At 52.8% G+C, this 20,135-nt stretch overlaps 8 protein-coding genes and 1 non-coding gene across 9 annotated transcripts; 5 read left to right on the forward strand and 4 right to left on the reverse strand.

Moving 5' to 3' along the window:
- Nucleotides 1-1,587: 1,587 nt before the first annotated feature.
- BO94DRAFT_535696 (amphiphysin) lies at nt 1,588-2,901 on the reverse strand (the record flags this gene model as incomplete). Its single annotated transcript, XM_025611845.1, has 2 exons — nt 1,697-2,901; nt 1,588-1,652 (listed from the first exon to the last, which is right to left on the reverse strand). Coding segments are annotated over exons 1-2 (1,117 nt in total), but the record flags the coding sequence as incomplete, so codon positions are not given.
- A 709-nt stretch (nt 2,902-3,610) lies between these two features.
- On the forward strand, nt 3,611-5,954 carry BO94DRAFT_535698 (IscS subfamily cysteine desulfurase). Its single transcript, XM_025611846.1, has 2 exons — nt 3,611-5,164; nt 5,368-5,954. Exons 1-2 carry the CDS (start codon nt 4,049-4,051, stop codon nt 5,788-5,790), a joined length of 1,539 nt encoding a protein of 512 aa, XP_025467123.1. The 5' UTR covers nt 3,611-4,048; the 3' UTR covers nt 5,791-5,954.
- A 973-nt stretch (nt 5,955-6,927) lies between these two features.
- On the forward strand, nt 6,928-9,059 carry BO94DRAFT_85877 (indoleamine 2,3-dioxygenase). The gene is made up of 2 exons (XM_025617713.1): nt 6,928-7,674; nt 7,725-9,059. The coding sequence occupies exons 1-2, from the start codon at nt 7,384-7,386 to the stop codon at nt 8,895-8,897; spliced, it is 1,464 nt and encodes a 487-aa protein (XP_025467124.1). The 5' UTR covers nt 6,928-7,383; the 3' UTR covers nt 8,898-9,059.
- A 162-nt stretch (nt 9,060-9,221) lies between these two features.
- Nucleotides 9,222-9,845, forward strand: BO94DRAFT_586120 (putative mismatched base pair and cruciform DNA recognition protein; the record flags this gene model as incomplete). Its single annotated transcript, XM_025615739.1, has 2 exons — nt 9,222-9,353; nt 9,420-9,845. The coding sequence occupies 2 exons, from the start codon at nt 9,222-9,224 to the stop codon at nt 9,843-9,845; spliced, it is 558 nt and encodes a 185-aa protein (XP_025467125.1).
- Nucleotides 9,846-10,544: 699 nt separating this feature from the next.
- BO94DRAFT_t170 lies at nt 10,545-10,616 on the forward strand. The gene has a single exon. It is a non-coding gene; the product is annotated as a tRNA-Gln (tRNA).
- Nucleotides 10,617-11,888: 1,272 nt separating this feature from the next.
- Nucleotides 11,889-12,340, reverse strand: BO94DRAFT_624722 (uncharacterized protein; the record flags this gene model as incomplete). The annotated part of the gene is made up of 2 exons (XM_025617240.1): nt 11,889-12,162; nt 12,219-12,340. 2 exons carry the CDS (start codon nt 12,338-12,340, stop codon nt 11,889-11,891), a joined length of 396 nt encoding a protein of 131 aa, XP_025467126.1.
- A 408-nt stretch (nt 12,341-12,748) lies between these two features.
- On the reverse strand, nt 12,749-14,730 carry BO94DRAFT_493328 (putative endosomal sorting complex protein TSG101). The gene is made up of 4 exons (XM_025609198.1): nt 14,651-14,730; nt 14,496-14,604; nt 14,205-14,443; nt 12,749-14,155 (listed from the first exon to the last, which is right to left on the reverse strand). The coding sequence occupies exons 1-4, from the start codon at nt 14,702-14,704 to the stop codon at nt 12,905-12,907; spliced, it is 1,653 nt and encodes a 550-aa protein (XP_025467127.1). The 5' UTR covers nt 14,705-14,730; the 3' UTR covers nt 12,749-12,904.
- A 705-nt stretch (nt 14,731-15,435) lies between these two features.
- Nucleotides 15,436-16,630, forward strand: preB (alpha-factor pheromone receptor STE2; the record flags this gene model as incomplete). Its single annotated transcript, XM_025613908.1, has 3 exons — nt 15,436-16,183; nt 16,240-16,339; nt 16,456-16,630. 3 exons carry the CDS (start codon nt 15,436-15,438, stop codon nt 16,628-16,630), a joined length of 1,023 nt encoding a protein of 340 aa, XP_025467128.1.
- A 177-nt stretch (nt 16,631-16,807) lies between these two features.
- Nucleotides 16,808-19,424, reverse strand: sly1 (syntaxin-binding protein). Its single transcript, XM_025617715.1, has 4 exons — nt 19,232-19,424; nt 18,954-19,170; nt 18,516-18,898; nt 16,808-18,462 (listed from the first exon to the last, which is right to left on the reverse strand). The coding sequence occupies exons 1-4, from the start codon at nt 19,269-19,271 to the stop codon at nt 16,985-16,987; spliced, it is 2,118 nt and encodes a 705-aa protein (XP_025467129.1). The 5' UTR covers nt 19,272-19,424; the 3' UTR covers nt 16,808-16,984.
- Between the last annotated feature and the right edge of the window lie 711 nt (nt 19,425-20,135).

The raw sequence follows: 20,135 nt of genomic DNA on the forward strand, positions 1-20,135 counted from the left end.
TCCGCCGCACCCCCGCATCCCATCTTAGGGCTGTCGATCAATCACTTGATGGTCCACAACTGGTTACCAGCCTGCTTCAGTTGGGAATTACCTAAGGATGAAGTGATGGGGGATATATCCTCAGACCGAGTTTACATGTGATTGATTTATTCTCTGCTGTTGCTACTAGTTAGGTGGGTACATGCCGTGTATGATGTGCAGCTGGCCATGTCGGGGATATATCCAAATCTAGATAATGTAGAGATCTCACCTACTTCCACCCTCTTAGATACTCTATGTTTGATGGAAGTTTAACTTGTTATTATTGATGTGGTGCGATTTGCCTTTGCGCTGTTGTTTGAGAGACCTCCGGTGGTAGGTAGTTCACGTTTGATAAACAACTTTGACGTTCCGTACTAGGTTATTTAGAACCAAGTGATAGTCGATGGGAAATTACCCGTGTTTTGAATTCCTCGGGTGGGAGTAGCGGTGCTTTAAGTATTAGGTTAGGTTGATTTTTGAGTCTGGGTTGGGGACTCAATATTGGGACAGGTGGTTAGGGCTATACTTAGTAACAATAGTTGTGCACTTGAAGATGGTCGATGCGTGGATGAATGATGTGCGGTTTCAAGTGGGCTTTAAGTTAAGGTGGTGGGTTGGGATGAAACGGGTCTTCTGAGTAGGTAGCTTAATTGTTTATTGTGGTGGTTTGGGGAGGCAGGGGGGTAATGTATTAGGGAACTGATGTTTGGATGGTTTCAGAGTTTAGTGCTTACTATATTCACTATTGTTGATTAGGAAATTGTGCGGTAGCTGGATCTGTTTATCACTGAGGTTGTTTTATCCTGAGGTTGATGGAGAGTTAGTTGGTAATTAAATATGAAGTATTTTAGCTGGTGTCAAGTTCGTACTCAGGGTTGAGGGTAATGTTGTATAGATTCCACTCCTGATATGTATCTCTATTATTTGGTCACTGGATTACTTCAAGGGCGATAACACTGGTGTCATGATTCACCTAGGCTCTAGTGTTGATTGAATTAACAGTCATAACCACAATAACAGACAGGCAAGCCACACCTATCTTGTTTATTGCCTTGAAAGTCGATTTCTTTGATAGCTTGACTTAACAGCAACTACTGTCATCTATATCACCATTTACAGGGGAAGAGGGGTGGTAGAGAGGATTTCGGTAGTCCAATAGGACAGCCTGTGAATGCCCATTGGGAGGTGCTGCCGATGGAAGTGAGGTAGGGGAGACAGGCGTCGAAGGTGGTGAAATTGAAGGTGCTGTCGGTTGAAGGGGAGCGGGCGAATGTGGAATCGGGATCGGGATGTTGGAGATTTTAGTGTGGTAATGGTATGGATAGGTGTGAAGGTAGGTATCTATCGAGGAGAAATCTTACTGGTCTGCTATATTGCTTTAATAAACTAGTGCTTAGTTGCGTGCTGGTTTATCGGTGATAAGATAGTCGATGACGTCTTTAGCATCCAGCTACATGGTAATCAAACGATGGAATAGCTGATATTCAATATGTACAGCGAAGGTCATCATCATGCACGCTCTATCGCAAGAATAAAGTCTACTGGCCAGTGTTCGCAACTCAACCAGTATGACACAGAATTAAGAATAATATATAGCGATGGCGTATGCTAGTTCAGCTGGACGTAGTTTGCTACTCAAGTTAGCAGAGTCCAAAGAATAAAGTAGCGTACTTACCAGGAAACTGTCCCTCTCGTCCGTCCACCCGGCCGGACCACCACTCGTTCTGATTGTCCGTCCGCTGCACAATCTCTATGACTTCTCCGGCGGAAAAACTGAGGTCACCATGCGCTTGTGCCTCGTAGTCGTACAGTGCCGTCACAGTCTCAACCGGTGCACTGAACCGGGATGGCTTAGGTTTCGGTGGCGGAGGTGCCGGCTTGCCCTTCGCCGCGGCAGTGAAGCTACTTGCGCTGGCAGAGTACGGAGGCGGGGGGTTCTCAACAACGTCAGGATCCCGCTGTCGCGATGCGTAGCCACTCTTGCCCTCTTGTGCTAATTTGTCCTTGGGTCCGAGCTTCGATCCGGGCTTCCGACCGCCCGTAGCCTTGAAGTGAACGATGGTGAGCTCCTCAGCGCGTTCCTTGACGTCTCCGCGCTTGTTTTCAAACGCTTCTTCAATATCCAGGGCCAGATCGAAGTACCCGATGTTGATACCCTGCATTCTCTCGTGCAGGGTGTAGAAAACGTTCAGCTGCATGTAGTAAAAAGACTGGAACAGCGGGCGAATGAACTCGGCCTCGAGAGCGAACAGCTTGGGTAACTCGTCCTTGAGCAAGTCGTTATAGTAGTTGTATTCCTGCGTGGCCTGTTCCACATCGTTCTCAGCCTTGTAGAGCGCCTTCTCGTCCTTCAGCGACTTGTCCTTCTTGTCCTGGAGCTTCTTGAGCGAATTCTTATGACGGTCATAGTCGAGCTTCTTGTGGTCTCGCTTCACCGCGACTTTGCGGATCACCTTGATCACCTCCAGCAGTTGTTGCGCAGGGCTGATGACGCGGGTGTCGATCATCTCTAGCTCGGGCACAAGCGATTCTTGGAGATGCCGCACGATCGCCTCGTATTCCTCACACGCCCTGATTCCCTCGGGGTTGCCTTCGATCGTATACGTACTGGGGTCGGAAGCGCGACCGGAGATGGGTTTGTATAATTCGGTCATGGCCTTGGAGAATCCGATCTGGTGGTTTAACATGCCTGGGAGGTCGGTCAGCAAAAGAGGGGCACCAAGAAAGGGATCCGCCTGTACCGTTGATGGCGTCAAAATATTTCTTGGACTCATCGTGTAGCTTTTTGGTCTCCTTCTCGAGCTCTTGAAACCGCCGCTCCGCATCAAGGTAGACAGCATCCTTGGTATGTTCGCCGATGTTGAACTTGGCCTTGAACTGCTGCGGAGCGCGCACAATGCTCTTCTGAAAGCCCTTCAAACTCATCTCTGATTGGCCGCCGGTCGCCCAACGCCCGCGGAAGGATTCGGTTTGGGTGGATGGTGGGAGGTCGGTGGTGTGAGACGGTGCAAAGGGTCGAGAGGAAGGAGTGAAGCGATAGGAGTCGAAATGGAGTAGAACTCAGCGGATCGAACGAGGATCTCGTGGTAGGCAAGAAGTGGGGAGGACGTGCCTTTTGTTCGCGGCTAAGAAGACTACTGGTGCCGGTGACGGTTAGACTGCCACTCGGCGTGGCTGAGCTATGACATAATGCCTGCTTCTGCGTGGCTGAGCCGTGGCTCCCCTGCTTACCTTGAATTTTAGGCTGTAAGGCTGCAGTGGGTTCAGAGACCACTGCAGTGACTGCACTCTGTCTTGACTACTATTAAAAACTCCAGGCTCCAGCTCCAGATCCAGAGCCAGCTCCAGTACTGCACCCACCAGACCCCTGAAGTCGATCCAAGGGGGTCAGAGGGGTCAGAGGGGACTGTTCACCATAGATCGCCAATTATTCAGCCGGACTCGGGGACTCGGAAGCTCCTGATGACCCGGCTCCTGGTTGGCGTTAGGCACCAGAGTATCCGGTTGCACTAGTGGCACTATCGTCAACACAGACCTCGACTCCAAGTTTTCTCTCATCTTCCGTCCGGTTCGGCCAATATGGTACTGTGAGGTGATCTCTGATGCAGTCAGCTCAATTGTGCGCCAACACACAAGGCTAAGCTGAGAATCCGGGGAAATCCACCAGTATGATGTTGTCAGCGCAACACAATGCTCAAGCCTCATTCACATGTCTGATCGGATGGGCGCTCCATTGATAGCTGCGCCAGACTGGGGATACGGTCTTACTTATCTCCTGACTGGTTAATATCATATCTTCTGCACTGGTGTCGTAGTGAACTCCGCGGAAAGCGGGCAAGTCCAAAAAATGCCGAGACCGAGTCCCAAACGGGAAATGACCGGACTATCTGATAAATCCGATCGGGCCTAGCGGGCTCGGCAATGATATAACCGGATCCAAACTTTTCCCACCGCGAACTCCCTGCTGTCATCTCATTCATCAGACTGTCATCAACCGTGCATGGTACAGTGACAGACTAACTTCATCATGTCCAGTATGACCCCTACTGCCTTGAGACAGGCATCCCGGGCCTATGCCCGTCGACTTCTGTCGACACAGCCCAGCGCCCTGTCGGCCTCCCTGCCCCGGCGGGTGCTCGCCACCATCCCCAGTCGGTCCTACGTCTCCGAAACCAAGGCTGGAAATGCCCAGGTCTCGGTCGAAACCGCCATCAAACAGGAACAAAAGGCCTTCATGAACCAGACCGGCCTGCATCCCCAGAATGTCGAGCTCCCCGGTTCTGGCATCTCCGGCGATGCGTCGATGAGCCCTTCCGCCGGCATTCTGAAGCAGGCTACCATCATGGACGAAGGCACCCGCCCGATCTATCTCGATATGCAGGCGACGACACCGACTGACCCCCGCGTGCTTGACGCTATGCTTCCCTACCTTACCGGCATCTACGGAAACCCCCACTCCAGAACTCACGCCTACGGTTGGGAGTCGGAGAAGGCCGTCGAACAAGCCAGAGAACACATCGCCAAGCTGATTGGCGCCGACCCCAAGGAAATCATCTTCACCAGCGGTGCCACTGAGAGTAACAACATGAGTATCAAGGGCGTGGCCCGATTCTTCGGTCGCTCCGGCAAGAAGAAGCACATCATCACGACCCAGACCGAGCACAAGTGTGTTTTAGACAGCTGCAGGCATTTGCAAGATGAAGGATTCGAGGTGACATACTTGCCCGTGCAGAACAACGGCTTGATCCGGATGGAGGACCTCGAGGCGGCCATCCGTCCCGATACCGCTCTCGTCAGTATCATGGCGGTCAACAACGAGATCGGTGTCATTCAGCCCATGGCAGAAATCGGCAAGCTGTGCCGCTCGAAAAAGATATTCTTCCACACCGACGGTGCTCAAGCTGTCGGCAAGATTCCCCTGGACGTCAACAAGCTCAATGTGGACTTGATGTCGATTTCCAGCCACAAGATCTATGGTCCCAAGGGCATTGGTGCCTGCTATGTTCGCCGTCGCCCCAGGGTCCGTCTCGATCCCATCATTTCCGGAGGTGGCCAGGAGAGAGGTCTCCGCAGTGGTACTATTGCCCCCCACCTGGTTGTGGGCTTTGGTGAGGCTTGCCGCATTGCATACCAGGATATGGAGGTACGTTGATTTTTTCCCAGTGTTCTCCACCGGCGATGATTAGACGCTTTAATATGTATCGATTACCTGAGAAGCCATGGGGGTAGCGACACGCTTTGCGTGTCCCCATGGCGCTTTGACGACCGTAGCAGGGGTGATGAGTCGGATTTTTTTCTAGATTGCGCAAACACGAAGGCACACTGAGCAATGCTAACCATTCGCAGTATGACACCAAGCACGTCACGAGATTGTCCAAGCGCCTGACCGACGGGCTCTTGTCCATGGAACACACCGTCCTCAACGGAGACCCCAACCATCACTACCCCGGTTGCGTCAACATCTCGTTTGCCTACGTGGAAGGTGAGTCGCTGCTGATGGCGTTGAAGGACATTGCCCTTTCGTCTGGCAGTGCCTGCACTTCCGCGTCGCTGGAACCCAGCTACGTGCTGCGGGCGCTGGGCAGCAGCGACGAGAGCGCACACAGCAGTATCCGGTTCGGTATTGGGCGCTTCACGAGCGACAGCGAGATTGACTATGTGCTCAAGGCGGTGCGGGAGCGGGTGGACTTCTTGCGGGAGCTGAGCCCGCTGTGGGAGATGGTGCAGGAGGGCATCGATCTGAACTCGATCGAGTGGAGCCAGCACTAAATTGTCTTTGTTAGATGACTGCGGGGGCGGTTATTTGGTGGTATACCAGGCGCATTATGTTTCCGATATCAGCGGCGGGATGGCGTTCGTATAGTGTGTAACATTATAGGATTGATGAATCTGTCAGTCTGTACAGAATGGAATTAATGACCATGTATTGCTTCCACGGAGTAGGTGAAATTGAATTCTGCCATGTGTAACACCCAGTAAGAATCTGCTGACTCATGGCTATTTCCCTATTTGTAAAGATGCAGTGATTGTACTATGGTATCAATATATCACGTGGTCCATCACGGAAATCATCCGGCGCCGAGAAAGTCGCTGGGGAAAGCAGAGATCTCCATGCATCCGCCATCCAGCGAGGTCGGCGGTCGAAATAAGATGGGGCCTCCGCACGGGCAAGCCAACTCACCGCAGACCCGAACGGGGTGGCGTGGGTGGGAGCGAACACGCCCCCCCTCTCGCTTAATCGCCCGATTTCGCACTCGGCGGCCCCTCGCCCGCGCTCCCGGTTCATTCTCTAGCACTCAACCTACTGGAATCCGGTGGACACCCCTTTCGCTGACACCCAGTCCTCCCGCTGGCGCCGTTCAGAACCTCACCTACTCCAGACGGCCAGAACGCCTTCTGCCATGCGACACCGACAGCTTCGCCCATACTTCGACCGCTGGTTCCATCTGATATCGACCAAACCACCTCCACAATTCATCTATACCAAACATCATGTCTCCCCGCGCACTGCTGGCCATGCTCTCCCCAGCGGCAAAGTTCGCCTCTGCTCCCGCCTGGCCTGGCTTGGGTCGGCCCACTTGACTCTTGGTCGCCGTCCATCCACGGACTAGTCGACTGTCCTACCCTCCCCCATGGGTACAGAATATACGTCCACCAGAACCGCCCTCTTTACCCCTGTTTCGCTCGGTGGACGCTTTCCGGATGACACAATCGCCGTGACTGCGGGCGATTGCCCTGGGCCAGGCTGATTAATTCACTTGGCCGGCTATTCGGTTCCTGCGGCTGTCCAGGAAAAGTCCTGGTGAAATCGTGTCGGATTATTTAACTTCGGGACAGGACCATTGTACGATGGCCTAGCTGAGAGCAAATTTTCCCGTCCCTTTCTCTTCCTTTTCCCCCTCCTTTCGCCCTCTCTTTGTGCTCAGATCGATCCACCTGGTCCCGTGATCTTCGCCATCCTCACTTGTCAGTCTCCTGCTATTCCCTGCCCTTTTTGCTGCGATCTGGGCCACAGCTGTCTACGCCTTGTTTTCTTGCCTGTTTCGCAGTTTTGAGGCGTCCGTAACAGGGTCGACACGACACTGCCTCAGTTTGTGGCCGATCTGGTCAGCTTTTACTTGCTCAACTTGGATCTCGCCTGCTTGCTGAAGTCACACGACCGGACACACGCTCGGGCACTGGGACTTTCCTACCCCGAACTCTTAATTATTCCACTCGACGTCAGGTTCCGGACAATCAGCAAACTTTAGGCGATTGCCTTGACAAGGCACTTGTTGCACGTGGGCATCTACTTATTATATCAGGCGTTGCCATCGCCTGCACTGTATATTCTGTCGTATTTCTGCCTATAGCCACTTCACCATGCTTCCTCCGATTCCAGCGTTGGCGGACTATGGGATCTCACCGGATCACGGCTTCCTCCCTCCAGAGCCGCCCCTTGAGATCCTGCCCGACCCTTATTATGCCAAGTGGGAATGGATCGTTGCCAACCTGCAGGCTCTCCTGACAAGCCGGAGGATCCGGGAAGTGGTTGATCACATGTCTATGCTGTCTACATCATACCTTCAGTCCGAGGGAGAGTGGCGAAGGGCATACGTCGTACTGGTCTTTATGCTACATGGGTATGTCTGGGGTGGAAGTCGGCCGGCCGAGGTAGGTAACACAGCTTCTAACGGTGGTTCCTGAGCTAATCGTGAGCACAGAAAATCCCGCCCCAGCTGACCGTCCCCTTATTCGACGTCTGCGAGCACCTGGGCCTGCCGCCAGTGGCCACCTATGCAGGGGTGTGTTTGTGGAACTATAAGCCTATTTTCCCCGAGGAGCCAATCGAAGACCTGCGTAACCTCGACAGCATCAATACATTCACGGGATCGTTGGACGAGAAGTGGTTCTATCTGGTTTCCGTGGCCATCGAGGCCCGTGGGGCCCCCTCGATCCCGCTAGTGCTGCAAGCCATCGCGGCGGCGCGGGCCGGGAACAGCCTGGTCGTTACCGAATGTCTGCAGCGACTCGCCGAGGTTCTCGATGAGGTGGGGTCGCTGCTGGAGCGCATGTATGAGCATTGCGATCCGTACGTGTTTTACCACCGCATCCGGCCCTACCTGGCGGGGAGCAAGAACATGGCTGATGCTGGCCTCCCGCACGGGCTGTTGTATGATGACGGGAGCGATGAGCCCGAATATCGTCAATATGGCGGCGGCAGCAACGCTCAGAGCTCTCTAATCCAGTTCTTCGACATTGCCCTGGGAATCGAGCACCGTCCGACGGGAGAGCGTCCGACCGGTACTCCGCTGAAGGACGAGAAGGAAGGTGTTGCTGGGGCACCCCGCCACGGATTCATTCAGGAGATGCGTTCGTACATGCCGGCGGCGCACCGGCGCTTCTTGGAGCACGTCAACGCCGTGGCCAACATCCGCGCATACGTGGAAGCACGACGCTCGGACAAGGCTCTGTGCATTGCATACGACGCATGTCTGTCTATGCTCCGGGTGATGCGAGACAAGCACATTCAGATCGTATCGCGCTACATCATCATTCAGTCTCGGGACGCCCGGGCTAGTCGTCCCGCCCGCGCAACCAGTCCCAAGCGATCCATCAACTTGGCAACGGCCCGACATGGCGATAAGCCCGATAGCAAGAAACTACGGGGCACGGGTGGAACCGCCCTGATCCCGTTCCTGAAACAAGCGCGGGACGAGACGGGCGAGCCAGCCATCGACGCCTGGGCCCGACGGCTGCTGAGCACGGGGCCATCGGAGTCGAGCTTCGCGGCGCTGAGCAAGGTGGATGAAGACCACGATGGTCATCTTCAAGTAGTAGGACTGTCAGGGACGTGGGCAGCGGACGATAGCGAGGGCGGAATCTGTCATTGGTAGCGATGCATGATACAATATTCGAGCGGATCGGTAATTTGCATAGCATCGATGACGACGATGCGGGATGATCCCTGTACATAGAGCGATTGATTATGACGAGATTGATGAATGAATGAGTTGGACGTCATTATTGTGTTCCTGTTGTGCCTGGAATGACGTCGTGTCTGGTGACGTCATGACCCCGGATGCATCTATAAATCCACCTAGCATCCCATCAATACAATCAACAAACACAACAACTACAACTGATATTACAACTACTACACTAGAAACACATCACTTAAACATAACTACCAAGACCCAAACACAACCACAACCATCACAATGTCCTCCAACGACACCACCAACACCACCAACACCTCAACCAACACCTCCACCCTAAAATCCTACCTCGACCAAGCCACCGGCGTCGCCCAACGCGCCGTCGGCTCCCTAACCGGCGACTCCTCCACCCAGGTACACCCCATCCCCTCCCTCCCCAATCCCCCCTCCTGGCCAACCCAACTAACATCCTCCCCGCAGTCCACCGGCGAATCCACCCAATCAACCGGCAAAGCCGAGCACGACGCCAGCCACACCACCGCAAAGGTCGGCCCCGTGACTACCGACCCCTCCACCGGCACCACGGCAACCGACCACCCTCAACGCAACAACGGCAGCTGGGACCAGACCGTCGGATCGGCAAAGGAGTCATTGGGCAATTTGATTGGGAACGAGGGACTGCGTAAGGCGGGCCAGGAGCAGAACCAGGCTGGGAAGGAAGCGGAGGCGGAGGGACAGGTTAGGGATTGGGGGGAGGGCGTTAAGGGCAGGGTTGCCGGGGGTGTAGGGAAGGTTGCGGCCGCGGCGACGGGGGATGAGGAGGAGGAGAAGAGATGGAAGGATGTGCATGATGAGGGGAAGGTGAGGCAGAGGGGGGTGGAGAGGGATGTGGAGAGGAGGTATTAATTTTTGATTGGGGGGTGTGTGATATTGATTGATGGGGAGGATGAGGATGAGGATGATTTATGACTATGTTATTGATATGAATATGAATATGGATATGAATTGAGATTTTGTTTATGATCTGTTTTTTTTTTGCAGATGGTTGATGGGTGGATGGTTGTAGTAGCGTACTAGGTAGGGTAAGAGATACTTATTGTCTGTTTGAACTACTGACTGACACCTCTGGGTCTTCCCACTTCGGTTTCTAACTATAAGCACTTAACGCCCCAGGTCATTCTTTCTATCCTGCTCATCTCATTCACAACCCGGACAATTCCTGTCCCAAAATCCATATTTCCCAAAATCCATATTCTCTATCAGATTATCCCCCAATCTGAGATCAAGCCAGCCCACATCATTAGATATATCCGCCTATCTTTTAGTCCCTCAAATTCTTCAACCTCCGAAGTACGATAAGTACGATACCCCACAGTGCCAGGAATCCACTCTCACTCCACACTAAGATCATGACATACACGGCACCCATTACGCAACTCATAAAACAGGCCTATTGTAATAATTGAGCCCATACTCGAAATTGTAAATATCAAGTAAGGGATTGATATTCGTTAGTGGGTATCTATGGAATATAGTATGAGATGGGATCAGTGTGCGTTTAGTAAGGACTATATACACATGCTGTGGTACGCTGACATCAACTTCGGTTGTGTAGTGTAATGGTCATCACTCTGGATTCTGATTCCAGCAATCCCGGTTCGATCCCGGGCACGACCTTTTTGGTTCCTTTTTTTGTTCGCATCATTCCATATTGTGGAGTGTCGTTGATGGTTTTTAGAGGGCTTAGGCTGTTTATTGTGCTGGGTTGATTTGTGTCTATTTTTGGGACGCTTTCGGGTGCTATACACAGGTGTATTCCATGGCTCAAGTTTACGAAACAGAGAATATGTTTATAGAAACAGATCGATATATCTCCAATGAAGTCGGGGTTGGCCACAGCACTTAGCTTCATGGTGACACTGTATGCTGGTTAATGGTTCTGCTGCATTGCAGCTTTCTTGACCATCTTTCTTGTATTTTTCTCATCTAGCCAGGACCCATCTCCAACTGTTGTTGGGTCTTCGTTTCTCTTCTGTTATATGTATATCTCGGGAATACTCCCGCAAAGGCTCATATCGCCTGATCATGAGAAAGAATCGTGCGGAGATCACAGACAATCTTTAGCCAGAGCTGGATGCGACGTGGGAAGATCTCCGCTGGAGTTGAACCAAGGCATGATTTGATCGAATTCTGCCTTGGGGATGGGATTATTATCGTCTGGTTATGGGATATCCGAGTCATAGCAAGAGATATCTCTGCTATAGCAGGGAAGAAACGAGCGAGGTGAAAGAAATGATATTGAACAATGAAATAATATATTCGGAAAATGCCACTCAGTATATTGAATATCACTGTCCGTGGTGCGTGTTCAGTGGTAGATGTCTTTGTCAGATGGAGTGGGAGAAGTGAAAGAGCACATCAAAGCACTACCCTCAATGAGGAAGTTATCGATTTCTTCATCAGGGTAGACCGTGAAAGAATCCATGCGTTATTGACCCTAGAGTATGAGATAAGCGGAATATGTCATTATTTGAGACAATGAAATTCTGGGATATGGATATTGCCTAGGTACAATTCAATTGTTGACAGTCATGGGATAGCACTCTGATGCAAGTCCTGGGAAACAACAAAGCCAACACCTGAAATACGCAAAGCGGAGAGCTAAATGCATGGTATATGCAGCTAACCAGCTAGCACTCCCCATTACTATCTTATATCTATCCCTGAGCCACTACTCCGTACTCATATCCACTTACGAAGGATATATACATGCCCTTCAATAAAAACCCCGTATTACAATCCACCATCAACAACAACCCAAACCCTATCACAACATACCACCCCTCACCAAACCATCATCCCAACCACCCAAACCATCCCCACCACCATCCCCAATCCTTCCCCCGAACCCTAACCCCCCACTACTCTTCCCCTCCCCCGTCTCCTTCACTACCCCCCAGTCCCCGTCCCTGTCTCAATCTCCCTCTTCACCACCGAAATATAACTCTTCACATCCGTCGGTAGCGCCTCATACCACTGGGGCGTATTCCCCGCCTTGAACTCACTCGCCAAGGCATTGCGTTTCGCGGGCACAAATAACTGCGTGAGAGCGGTTGGCGGAACAGCTGTAATCACTTGATGGATTACGGAGTGTGGTGGGGGTGAGATGCTTTCGAGATTCAGGGAGGCGGTTTTGGTGGGGATGGTGATGGTGTACGGTTTTCTGAACGTATATGTTAGTTATTGGGGTTTGTTGGGGGGAGGGGAAGGGGGAGGTACAGGGCTTGGGCGAGGGCGGACCAGTTGGCGGTGTCGGTGTCGGAGAGAGGTTCCGGGGCACTGTGGACTGTGCTGGCTAGGAGGGTGGGGAGAATGAGGAGAGAGGGTGTCAGAAGTTTCATTTTTGATTGTTTTTTGGTCGAAGGTTGGTCGGTTGGGTTTGCTTTGGTGGTGGTGGTGTTGTATAGGGAAGACTGGGTTGGTGGTAGGTATGGGAGAGACGTATAGTTTATGGCTCTGGATGAATGGTATCATATGCGCGGACTGGACCGAGATCCGATAGGAGATATACGGAGGGATCGTCGCGGAGCCTGGCTTAAGTTTGAGGGATCGGCGTACAGGGGATATCTGAAGCGTAGCTGGGCCCTAATTTGGGTCTCATTTTGAGGTTTGATGAGGAAGATCGTAACCTGACTGGAAGGGAGATAGACATGGTGTGACGGGGCTAGACCTGGGATTGTAGCTAGGTTGTTGTTCTTCTGTTTTATCTTGCTTTGTTGAGTGGGTTCATCTGAAGGTCTTTGTTTGATCTCATTGTAACTATTATGCTGACTTGATTGTGTTAGTGTCAGCGACAATCTCATGGTTAGCATTATCTCCGACGCATGAAGCGCTCTATAGCAAGCATATCATTCCAACGTAAGCTATATACATTTCGGTAACGTCCCGGATATCTACAGATCCGTCTACACATGAACCTCCTCCAACCCCATACCTTTCCCAATCTTCCGTATCAGGGCCCGTTTCAGGAACGCCTCACGAGCAAGTCCACGCGTGTGGCGCGACCAGGTCTCGACGCCAATCACCCCCTTTACCAGCGCGGCTTGCAGGGCATAAATCGCCTGCTGGATACCACGCTCTTCAGCAACCAGGTCATACAGCTGCTTACCGACAACGGTCGGGGCGACGAGAACCTCATCGATCGGAGGAAGACCCGACGCAGCGGCGTCGGTGCTGGAGGACGGGGCCGAGGATGAGATACGGCTTTGTGCGTCTGCGATGACGCCGTCAGCGCGATGCAGAGATTGTTGCAGGGTCAAGGTATTCGTTTGCAGAGTTGAATTGAGAGCGCTGAGCGATGAAATTTCGCCTTGAAGAGTGGCAATAGCCGCGTGCAGAGAGTGTGATTGCGAAATCAAGGATTGAGCGGCGGCTTCGGACTGTGTAACGTTGGTTTGGAGAGTCTCGGACAGAGTCTTCGAAACCGCCTGCAGCAGGGCGTCTTTCTCTGGATTAGGTGGGATTGGAGGGGCTGGGCCGGTGGGTGTGAAGGATGGGAGTTCGAGCTCGAATGGAGAGGTGAGAAGATCCGGCGTCTCTGCCTTGGGTTGCGGAGCAGACTGTTGTGCTTGCTGATGTCCAGCATGTGGCGACGGTCGAGGAAGTGCCTGTGGGGGTCTTTGGTAGGCTGGATGAGCCTGTTGCACAGGATAGTAAGCGGGCGCCCGCTGAGCATGTGTGCCACTCAAGGGCTGAAACTGCGCTGACCCAGGCAGGTATCCGGGCATCGGCTGGGCGACATGTGGAGGTATCCCTGCAGGGACTCCACTGCGCTCTGGCAGGTATTGTGGCCTGCTTACAGGGCTGCCGACACCTTGCGGTTGCAGGGATACCCGTCGGGAATCCTGCTCCTTCGGTGGCAGTGGAGGGATTGGTGGGGGAGATGTGTATCGCCCTGATGACGGCGTGCGCTGAGGCGGCTCGAGCGGTGTTTGTCCTGGCTTTGGAGGCGGGGGTGGTGGCACCTGAGCAGTTATCGGAGAAGCATTGCGATTAGGTGTGGGATCGAGCTCCCGAGGCAGAGGTGGTAATGGAGGTGCCTGCGCCTGCGCTGGCTGGGGCGGTCGCGGTTGTGTGGGCTGTTGCTTGTATCGCACCGGGGGCTCCTTCGCAAAGACCTCTCGGAGTATCAAGAGAAAATCACTCAAAGATGAGCGCTACAGCTCAACGTCAGCGACAGACATGTCATTGCGGAACTGCACTAACCTCCCACGCCTCAGCCCAGTGTGCTAAGTAGTGATGGTACACCCTCCCTTCCAATGTGACATGTTGCCCCACGCGCACAGCCATGTCCTGTGTCGGTGTCACGTATACCAATGGCGGTTCTCGAGGGTATGTGTTTGGGAGCCATATTGTGATGGGGAACTTGTAGACGGTGCCGCGAAACGTCACGGGTAACGTGCCGGTCAGTTGTAGGAGGAGGGCGGAGAAACCGTTCTCGAAGGCTAGACAATGATACGGTCAGTAAAGCGCCAATTATTTGGGGAGGTCACACACTGTAGACTTCGGTCCGGGGACCCAGCGAAGGGTATTGACCAAGCACGCCGGCGACCTCATAGTAGGTGCGGTTGGGGTCCTGGTATGTTTGTCGGGGATCATAATGGTCCTGGCCTAGTCAGCACAGTATCTGAAGCTGTAGACGGCAATTTTACCCTGATCAGGATGCTGTACAGCCAATTAAGGGTCCTTTGCGGCACGGCAGCCATGGTGAGGGAGGCGCAGGCACATGGTGGGATGCGGGATGAGAGAGAGAGGTGGAGCGACGGCGAATGGCCTGCCTGTTGCTGCCGCGCTCCACCGCCGAGCTCCCCGCAACACCAAACAGACACACGACATCATCATGTCTGGCCTTGCTATCCGTAATTACCCATTACATTATTACCAATTCTTTGCCAATAGTCGATAATATCTAGACACAAACTAGCCATTTTATGAAAAGATGTATTTCCCACGTCACGGGCATAAAACTTCAGGTATTCGCTCCGATGACTATCCGTATACTTGCAAAGGTTCAATAATGGTGACAGTGACATGCCCCTGAAGCCCAAAGCCAATTGCTTGTAAGAGCCTGGGTGACCCATCTATTCTTGGTCGTGTCTCAGTATCCGATGAAAACACGTCTTGGTCTCCACTTTGTCAGTCCTAGTATTGTTCATCTGGATGCCGGCTCCATCCTACATATTGTCTGTCTCGGGTGTTGCACAACATAGACAATATCACATGTCTACCTTGGCATATGCCATACAGTCATGCTATCAGATGGGATGTAGAGAACACTTCTAGTTGAGATGCTGTATAACGTTGAGTTGGATACGATCAGAAAGGCAGACAATTGCTCAACTGGAGATGATGGAAAAGGTTGATTTGTATAGGCTATGGAACATGATAGTCTGTCAAGCGAGACGGGACTCGGCTGATTTCTCAACTGAGGGCCATCATGGCGTCACATTTCGATCCCTTTACTCAAAATGTCACCATGCATACTGCCAACGGGACCCCCTTCGAGGTGAACGTGCAGGCAATCGACGACGAACTCATGCAGTATTGCATCCGGGCCGGCATCAACTATAGCGCCCAGCTTGGAGCCTCCATCGTGCTGTTCGTCATCCTCGTGCTTCTGACCAGACCCGAGAAGCGTCGCTCCAGCGTCTTCATCCTCAACTCCTCGGCGCTGCTCTCCAATGTCGGTCGCCTCGTCTGCCAGACCCTGTACTTCACTTCCGACTTCGTACGGGTTTACACCTATTTCTCCGGAGACTATTCCCACGTACCCACTTCCGCATACGCCAACTCAGTCATCGCCGTGGTCTTTTACACTCTCCTCGTGATATGCATCGAGGCTTCGCTCGTCCTGCAGGTCCAGGTCATCTGCGCAAACCTCGGTCGTCTATACCGCCACATCCTCCTCGCATTTTCCACCGTCGTGGCACTAATCCCCATCGGATTCCGAATGGCCATGATGGTCGAGAACGCCAAATCCATCATGGGCGCCAAAAGCAACATCCCTCTCATCTGGCTCCAAAGCACCGAGAACATCGTCTTCACCATAAGCATCTGCTTCTTCTGCGCCATCTTCGTCTCAAAGCTAGGCTTCGCCATCCGTCAGCGACGCAGACTAGGCATGCGAGACTTTGGTCCAATGAGGGTGATTTTCGTCATGGGCTGCCAGACTCTAGTCATCCCAGGTACCTAATCCCAATCCTACCTCCACCATACAACCAACTAATCATACCCCCGACAGCCTTCTTTTCAATCATCCACTACATCGTCTCCGTCCCAATGCTATCCTCCAACGTCGCCACCCTCGTCACCATCTTCCTCCCTCTCTCCTCTGGGCCGGAGTCGCCCTCCACAATTCAACCTCCTCTGGCTCCGGCGCCACCTCTGCCACAGCCACCGGCTCTGACTCCTCCCGTCGCAACCTCTGGAACAAACTCTCCTTTCCTATCTGGGATAGCAAAAACACCAGCAATTTGTCGTCCACCCCGACCATCAAACAAGTTGCCACTCGCTACACTGACAATATTCCCTCCAGGCAGGCGCAGCAGCAGCACAACGCTGAGGAATTGGGTATTGCTGTTGAACATGACATTTCTGTGCCGAGCTTCAAGAGGGAGAGAGATATGGTTTGACCTCTGACATGGTTGGTCGTATCTGACGGCTACTAAATGGCTGGTGTTGATCTGGTGGTTGCGTGTGATTTGGGAGGCCTTTTGTATCGTATCTTAGCTACTTACTAATTTCCTTTTTTCTTTCTTCGGTGATTAGGTTGATGGAATGCGGTCTGCAGCGAATTGTTTCATTTGTTGATTGCTTTCTTTCTTCTATGGGTCTAGTGGTCTTGTGACTGACTGGCTCGTATCTAATTATTACACCTCCTTTGGTATTCTGTGAACGTAGTAAACCAGATCATCTCCATACGTATCAATTAACTATACTTAAGTACTATACTCGAAGGCAAATTCTATTTGCTACCAGCCACTTATTCATCCCTCCCTGCCCAATTTCGCCAACGATTCTGTCAGGAATTCCTTGGCATTCATCAAATCCGTACTGCCGTAGACGACCCTCCGTTTTGGGGCTCCATGCGCACCACGGTTGACGGCACCGGCACCGTCAGCGCCCGGTTGTCCACTTGTCCGACCCACCCAGTCTTGCAAGTTGCCATACTCGTCCATGCTGCCACCGCCGACGGTGAAGACAATTGCTTCGTTGAAGGCCTGGCGGCGCTGACCAAAGGTGGCGCTCAGGCCTGGCCCGGAGGCGTTCAGACCCTGGCCTTGCGCGTTGCGCGATGCAGAAGCTGGGGGCATGGCACCCCGAGCGTTGGCACTGCGGGGATCAAAGTAGAGGTAGCCCTCTGTTTTGGCAATGGCGGAGCTGGATGCGGAGGTGGGGTCCATGATGGACTCGGTGATCTTGGTGAGGGTCAGGTCCTTGTTGGCAGGGAGGAAGTTCTTGACGCCCGAGATGAGGGAGTCGAAGTTAGCGCCCAGGGCCCCCGAAGTGATGCGGTCGGTTAGCTGGTTGGAGAGAGAGGAGAAACCGCGGAAGAGGTTGGAAGACTGTTGTTGGGGAGCGGATGTTGCGGTTGTCATCATCGTCATCCGGGTGATTTCTCGGACCTGTCGGACATAGGCAAGGGGGGTAACGTCCGTGACTCCGACGCGAGTGAGGGCTTCTTCGAATCCGCTCATCTCGGCGCGCGAGACTTCCGTTTCGGTGCTCAGAAACCAGATGATGAAGAGACGGAGCTTATCCAGCGGGTCATTGCCCTTGGTGGAGTCGTTGATCAGCTCCATGATCTGGGCCTTGGACTGCTTGGTGATGTTCTCTTCTAGTTCGAAGAAGTTGTCCAGCTGACGGTCTTTAATGCCCTTGAGAAGGGCGGTGGCAATGTTCATGTGCATGTCCAGGATGGCCTTGCGTTCCCGCAGCTCCGGAAGGAGTGTGATGGCAGCCTTGAGGTGCTGCGCAGAAGCGCTGGTGTCATTTTGGAGGTCTTCAATCGAGGAAGCACCAGTCTTCTTCGTGATCTCGTTGGCGTCCTCTTTGTATCGTGTAAGCTCCGCATCAATGTCTTCTGCGACCTGAGGGAACGGTGCGCCGGCATTACGCTTCCAGAAGAAGTCGTTGCTGTTCAGGTCATATGCCTTCTTGCTGACACCTTTAGCCGGGTTTGTCTCATCAGTTGACTCTACCGTGATTCGATTGAGACGCATTTGTAGCACATCTTGCACCAGCGACTGGTATGTCCACGAGTGAGAGAGCATCGGCACCAAATCCACGTTGCGGTCGACGATGATCAGAACTGGCCGCGCTGACGGAACGCCAGGTGTGGATTTCTTGTTGGAGAACAGGTTGTCCTTGGAGTTAAGAATATGATCGCGGAGCTTACGGTCCAGCTTGGTCGCTATTAATTCTGCCGCGCCGCCCTTGGGGCACCGGATGATTGGGATGGCACCTGTTGTATACAACCGTCAGTGATGGTTATGGCTCAATAACGATCATGCATACCCATTGTGACGCTAACACTGAACAACCCACTGACGATCCGGTCGACAATCGCGTCTAGATCGTCATCGCTGGTTTGCGCGCTGTTGATCTTCCAGTACGCATCATTCCCAAGCCCCAGGCTGAAAAGGTCCGGTTCGGCAACAATAAAGTTTAGGTACTGATCATAGACCTGTGCGACATGTTCCGCGGTTCCTGTTGTCGCTATCTGGGACGCAAAGTCTTCGAGAAGGGGTCTGGGTACGGAAGATAGGAAGTTGATATAGGCGGGTGAGTAAAGTCCGCGAGAAAGGTCATTTGTGATCGCCTGGATGTTGGCAGGTGTAGGTTCGACAAGATAGACAACGGGGACGTCGGGGATTGGGTATCGTGTGGAATTGACGCCTCTGAGGAAGTACATTAGCTAAACGCAACGAACATCAGGACCAGGACAAGCCGTACAGATGGATTGTAACTCCCCAAGCTCTGAGATCATTGACCCGTAGCACGCTGCTGATGACATCTCTTCCCATATTATCAAACACCAAAACCTTCCAAATGGGGTCGCCATCCTCGTTCAGGACCGGGGTAGAGATGAGGCCCTGTGCGGAGGCATCGTGGTGGGAATCTTCCGTCGGCTGCGGCTCGTGGTTCAAGTTGAGAATCTTGTGAATGGAGGCTGGAAACTATCAGAGAGCTGCGATCGCCTACACAGAGTCGATATGACAACGGAAACCTACCGACCTGACGGTCCCTCAGCGACGCTGGATGCGAGGCCATAGTAGTTCGGGTTGGACTGGCTGCAGCACCCCGGACGGTATCACGATTACGTGGATGGGTTCAGATTCATGACATGGAGGGAAGCTACCGGGAAACGAAAGTTGACGGAATCAATGGCAGCACAGGAAGACAACGGTGAAGGCGGGCTGAAACCCCCGCTGGAGAAGATAGGAATTACCCACTCATCAGTCTGTAACTACGACACTCTCCACCTGGCATCCTGAGAAGCTCCCCGGTTGATGAGGGATGACATAAGCTCCCGCTAGGCCAGCGCCGGCGGCTCCAGCCAATGCGGTGGCCGTGATCATGTGCGTTGCGCTAGGGCGGAAGGGGCGTAGCTTTGCTGGTAGTCAGGCGTGGCCCAACCGAGCCGCCGCCGCCCGGCTTTTTCAGTCTCACCACCACCACCGACCACCACTGCCAACCGCCTCCCTCCCCCATCCCTATCCCTTCCACCTTCCTCGTAAAGCAAAAGACTATGCTGCTAAGCTGCAGTCCCGAGTGGTTCTTTGTATAACACCTTTTCTTATCATCTTTTAAGACAGAATAAGGAGAAGAAAAGGTCCACCCAGGACAGGCAGGACGAGTGAATTTGTCCCCAGCAGCCTTGCAAAAGAGAGTGACAGAGTCAGGAAACAAAGTGAAGGCAGGAGAGAAGGTCACAAGGACAAGGATACAAACTCAAGTTTTAAGGATTACTTGGAGAAAAGGAGCAAAGAAACAAAAAGAAGAGCTGGATCCTCCAAAGCCAAAGATTATCTTACGTCTATTATACGGAGTACGGAGTACTTGGCCGGTGTATTCGCAAGAGCTGGAGTGCTTCACAATCCTTTTCTAATCTGCCTAAGAAAGAGGAGAAAGGCT

Source organism: Aspergillus sclerotioniger (assembly GCF_003184525.1).
Source record: "Aspergillus sclerotioniger CBS 115572 chromosome Unknown BO94scaffold_15, whole genome shotgun sequence".
Taxonomy (NCBI): domain Eukaryota; kingdom Fungi; phylum Ascomycota; class Eurotiomycetes; order Eurotiales; family Aspergillaceae; genus Aspergillus; species Aspergillus sclerotioniger.

What these genes read in the sequence shown, in the direction of transcription:
- BO94DRAFT_493328 (XM_025609198.1), bottom strand. Translation starts at nt 14,704, where the DNA reads ATGGCTGCCGTGCCGCAAAGGACCCTTAATTGGCTGTACAGCATCCTG. An exon ending in TCCCCGGACCGAAGTCTACA is followed by an intron (nt 14,444 to 14,495) that starts GTGTGTGACCTC and finishes ATCATTGTCTAG; the next exon opens with CCTTCGAGAACGGTTTCTCC. An exon ending in ACTGGGCTGAGGCGTGGGAG is followed by an intron (nt 14,156 to 14,204) that starts GTTAGTGCAGTT and finishes GTTGAGCTGTAG; the next exon opens with CGCTCATCTTTGAGTGATTT.
- sly1 (XM_025617715.1), bottom strand. Translation starts at nt 19,271, where the DNA reads ATGGCCTCGCATCCAGCGTCGCTGAGGGACCGTCAGGTCG. An exon ending in GCTGAGGGACCGTCAGGTCG is followed by an intron (nt 19,171 to 19,231) that starts GTAGGTTTCCGT and finishes GATAGTTTCCAG; the next exon opens with CCTCCATTCACAAGATTCTC. An exon ending in TGGGGAGTTACAATCCATCT is followed by an intron (nt 18,899 to 18,953) that starts GTACGGCTTGTC and finishes GTACTTCCTCAG; the next exon opens with AGGCGTCAATTCCACACGAT.
- BO94DRAFT_85877 (XM_025617713.1), top strand. Translation starts at nt 7,384, where the DNA reads ATGCTTCCTCCGATTCCAGCGTTGGCGGACTATGGGATCTCACCGGAT. An exon ending in GTGGAAGTCGGCCGGCCGAG is followed by an intron (nt 7,675 to 7,724) that starts GTAGGTAACACA and finishes TCGTGAGCACAG; the next exon opens with AAAATCCCGCCCCAGCTGAC.
- BO94DRAFT_535698 (XM_025611846.1), top strand. Translation starts at nt 4,049, where the DNA reads ATGTCCAGTATGACCCCTACTGCCTTGAGACAGGCATCCCGGGCCTAT. An exon ending in TTGCATACCAGGATATGGAG is followed by an intron (nt 5,165 to 5,367) that starts GTACGTTGATTT and finishes AACCATTCGCAG; the next exon opens with TATGACACCAAGCACGTCAC.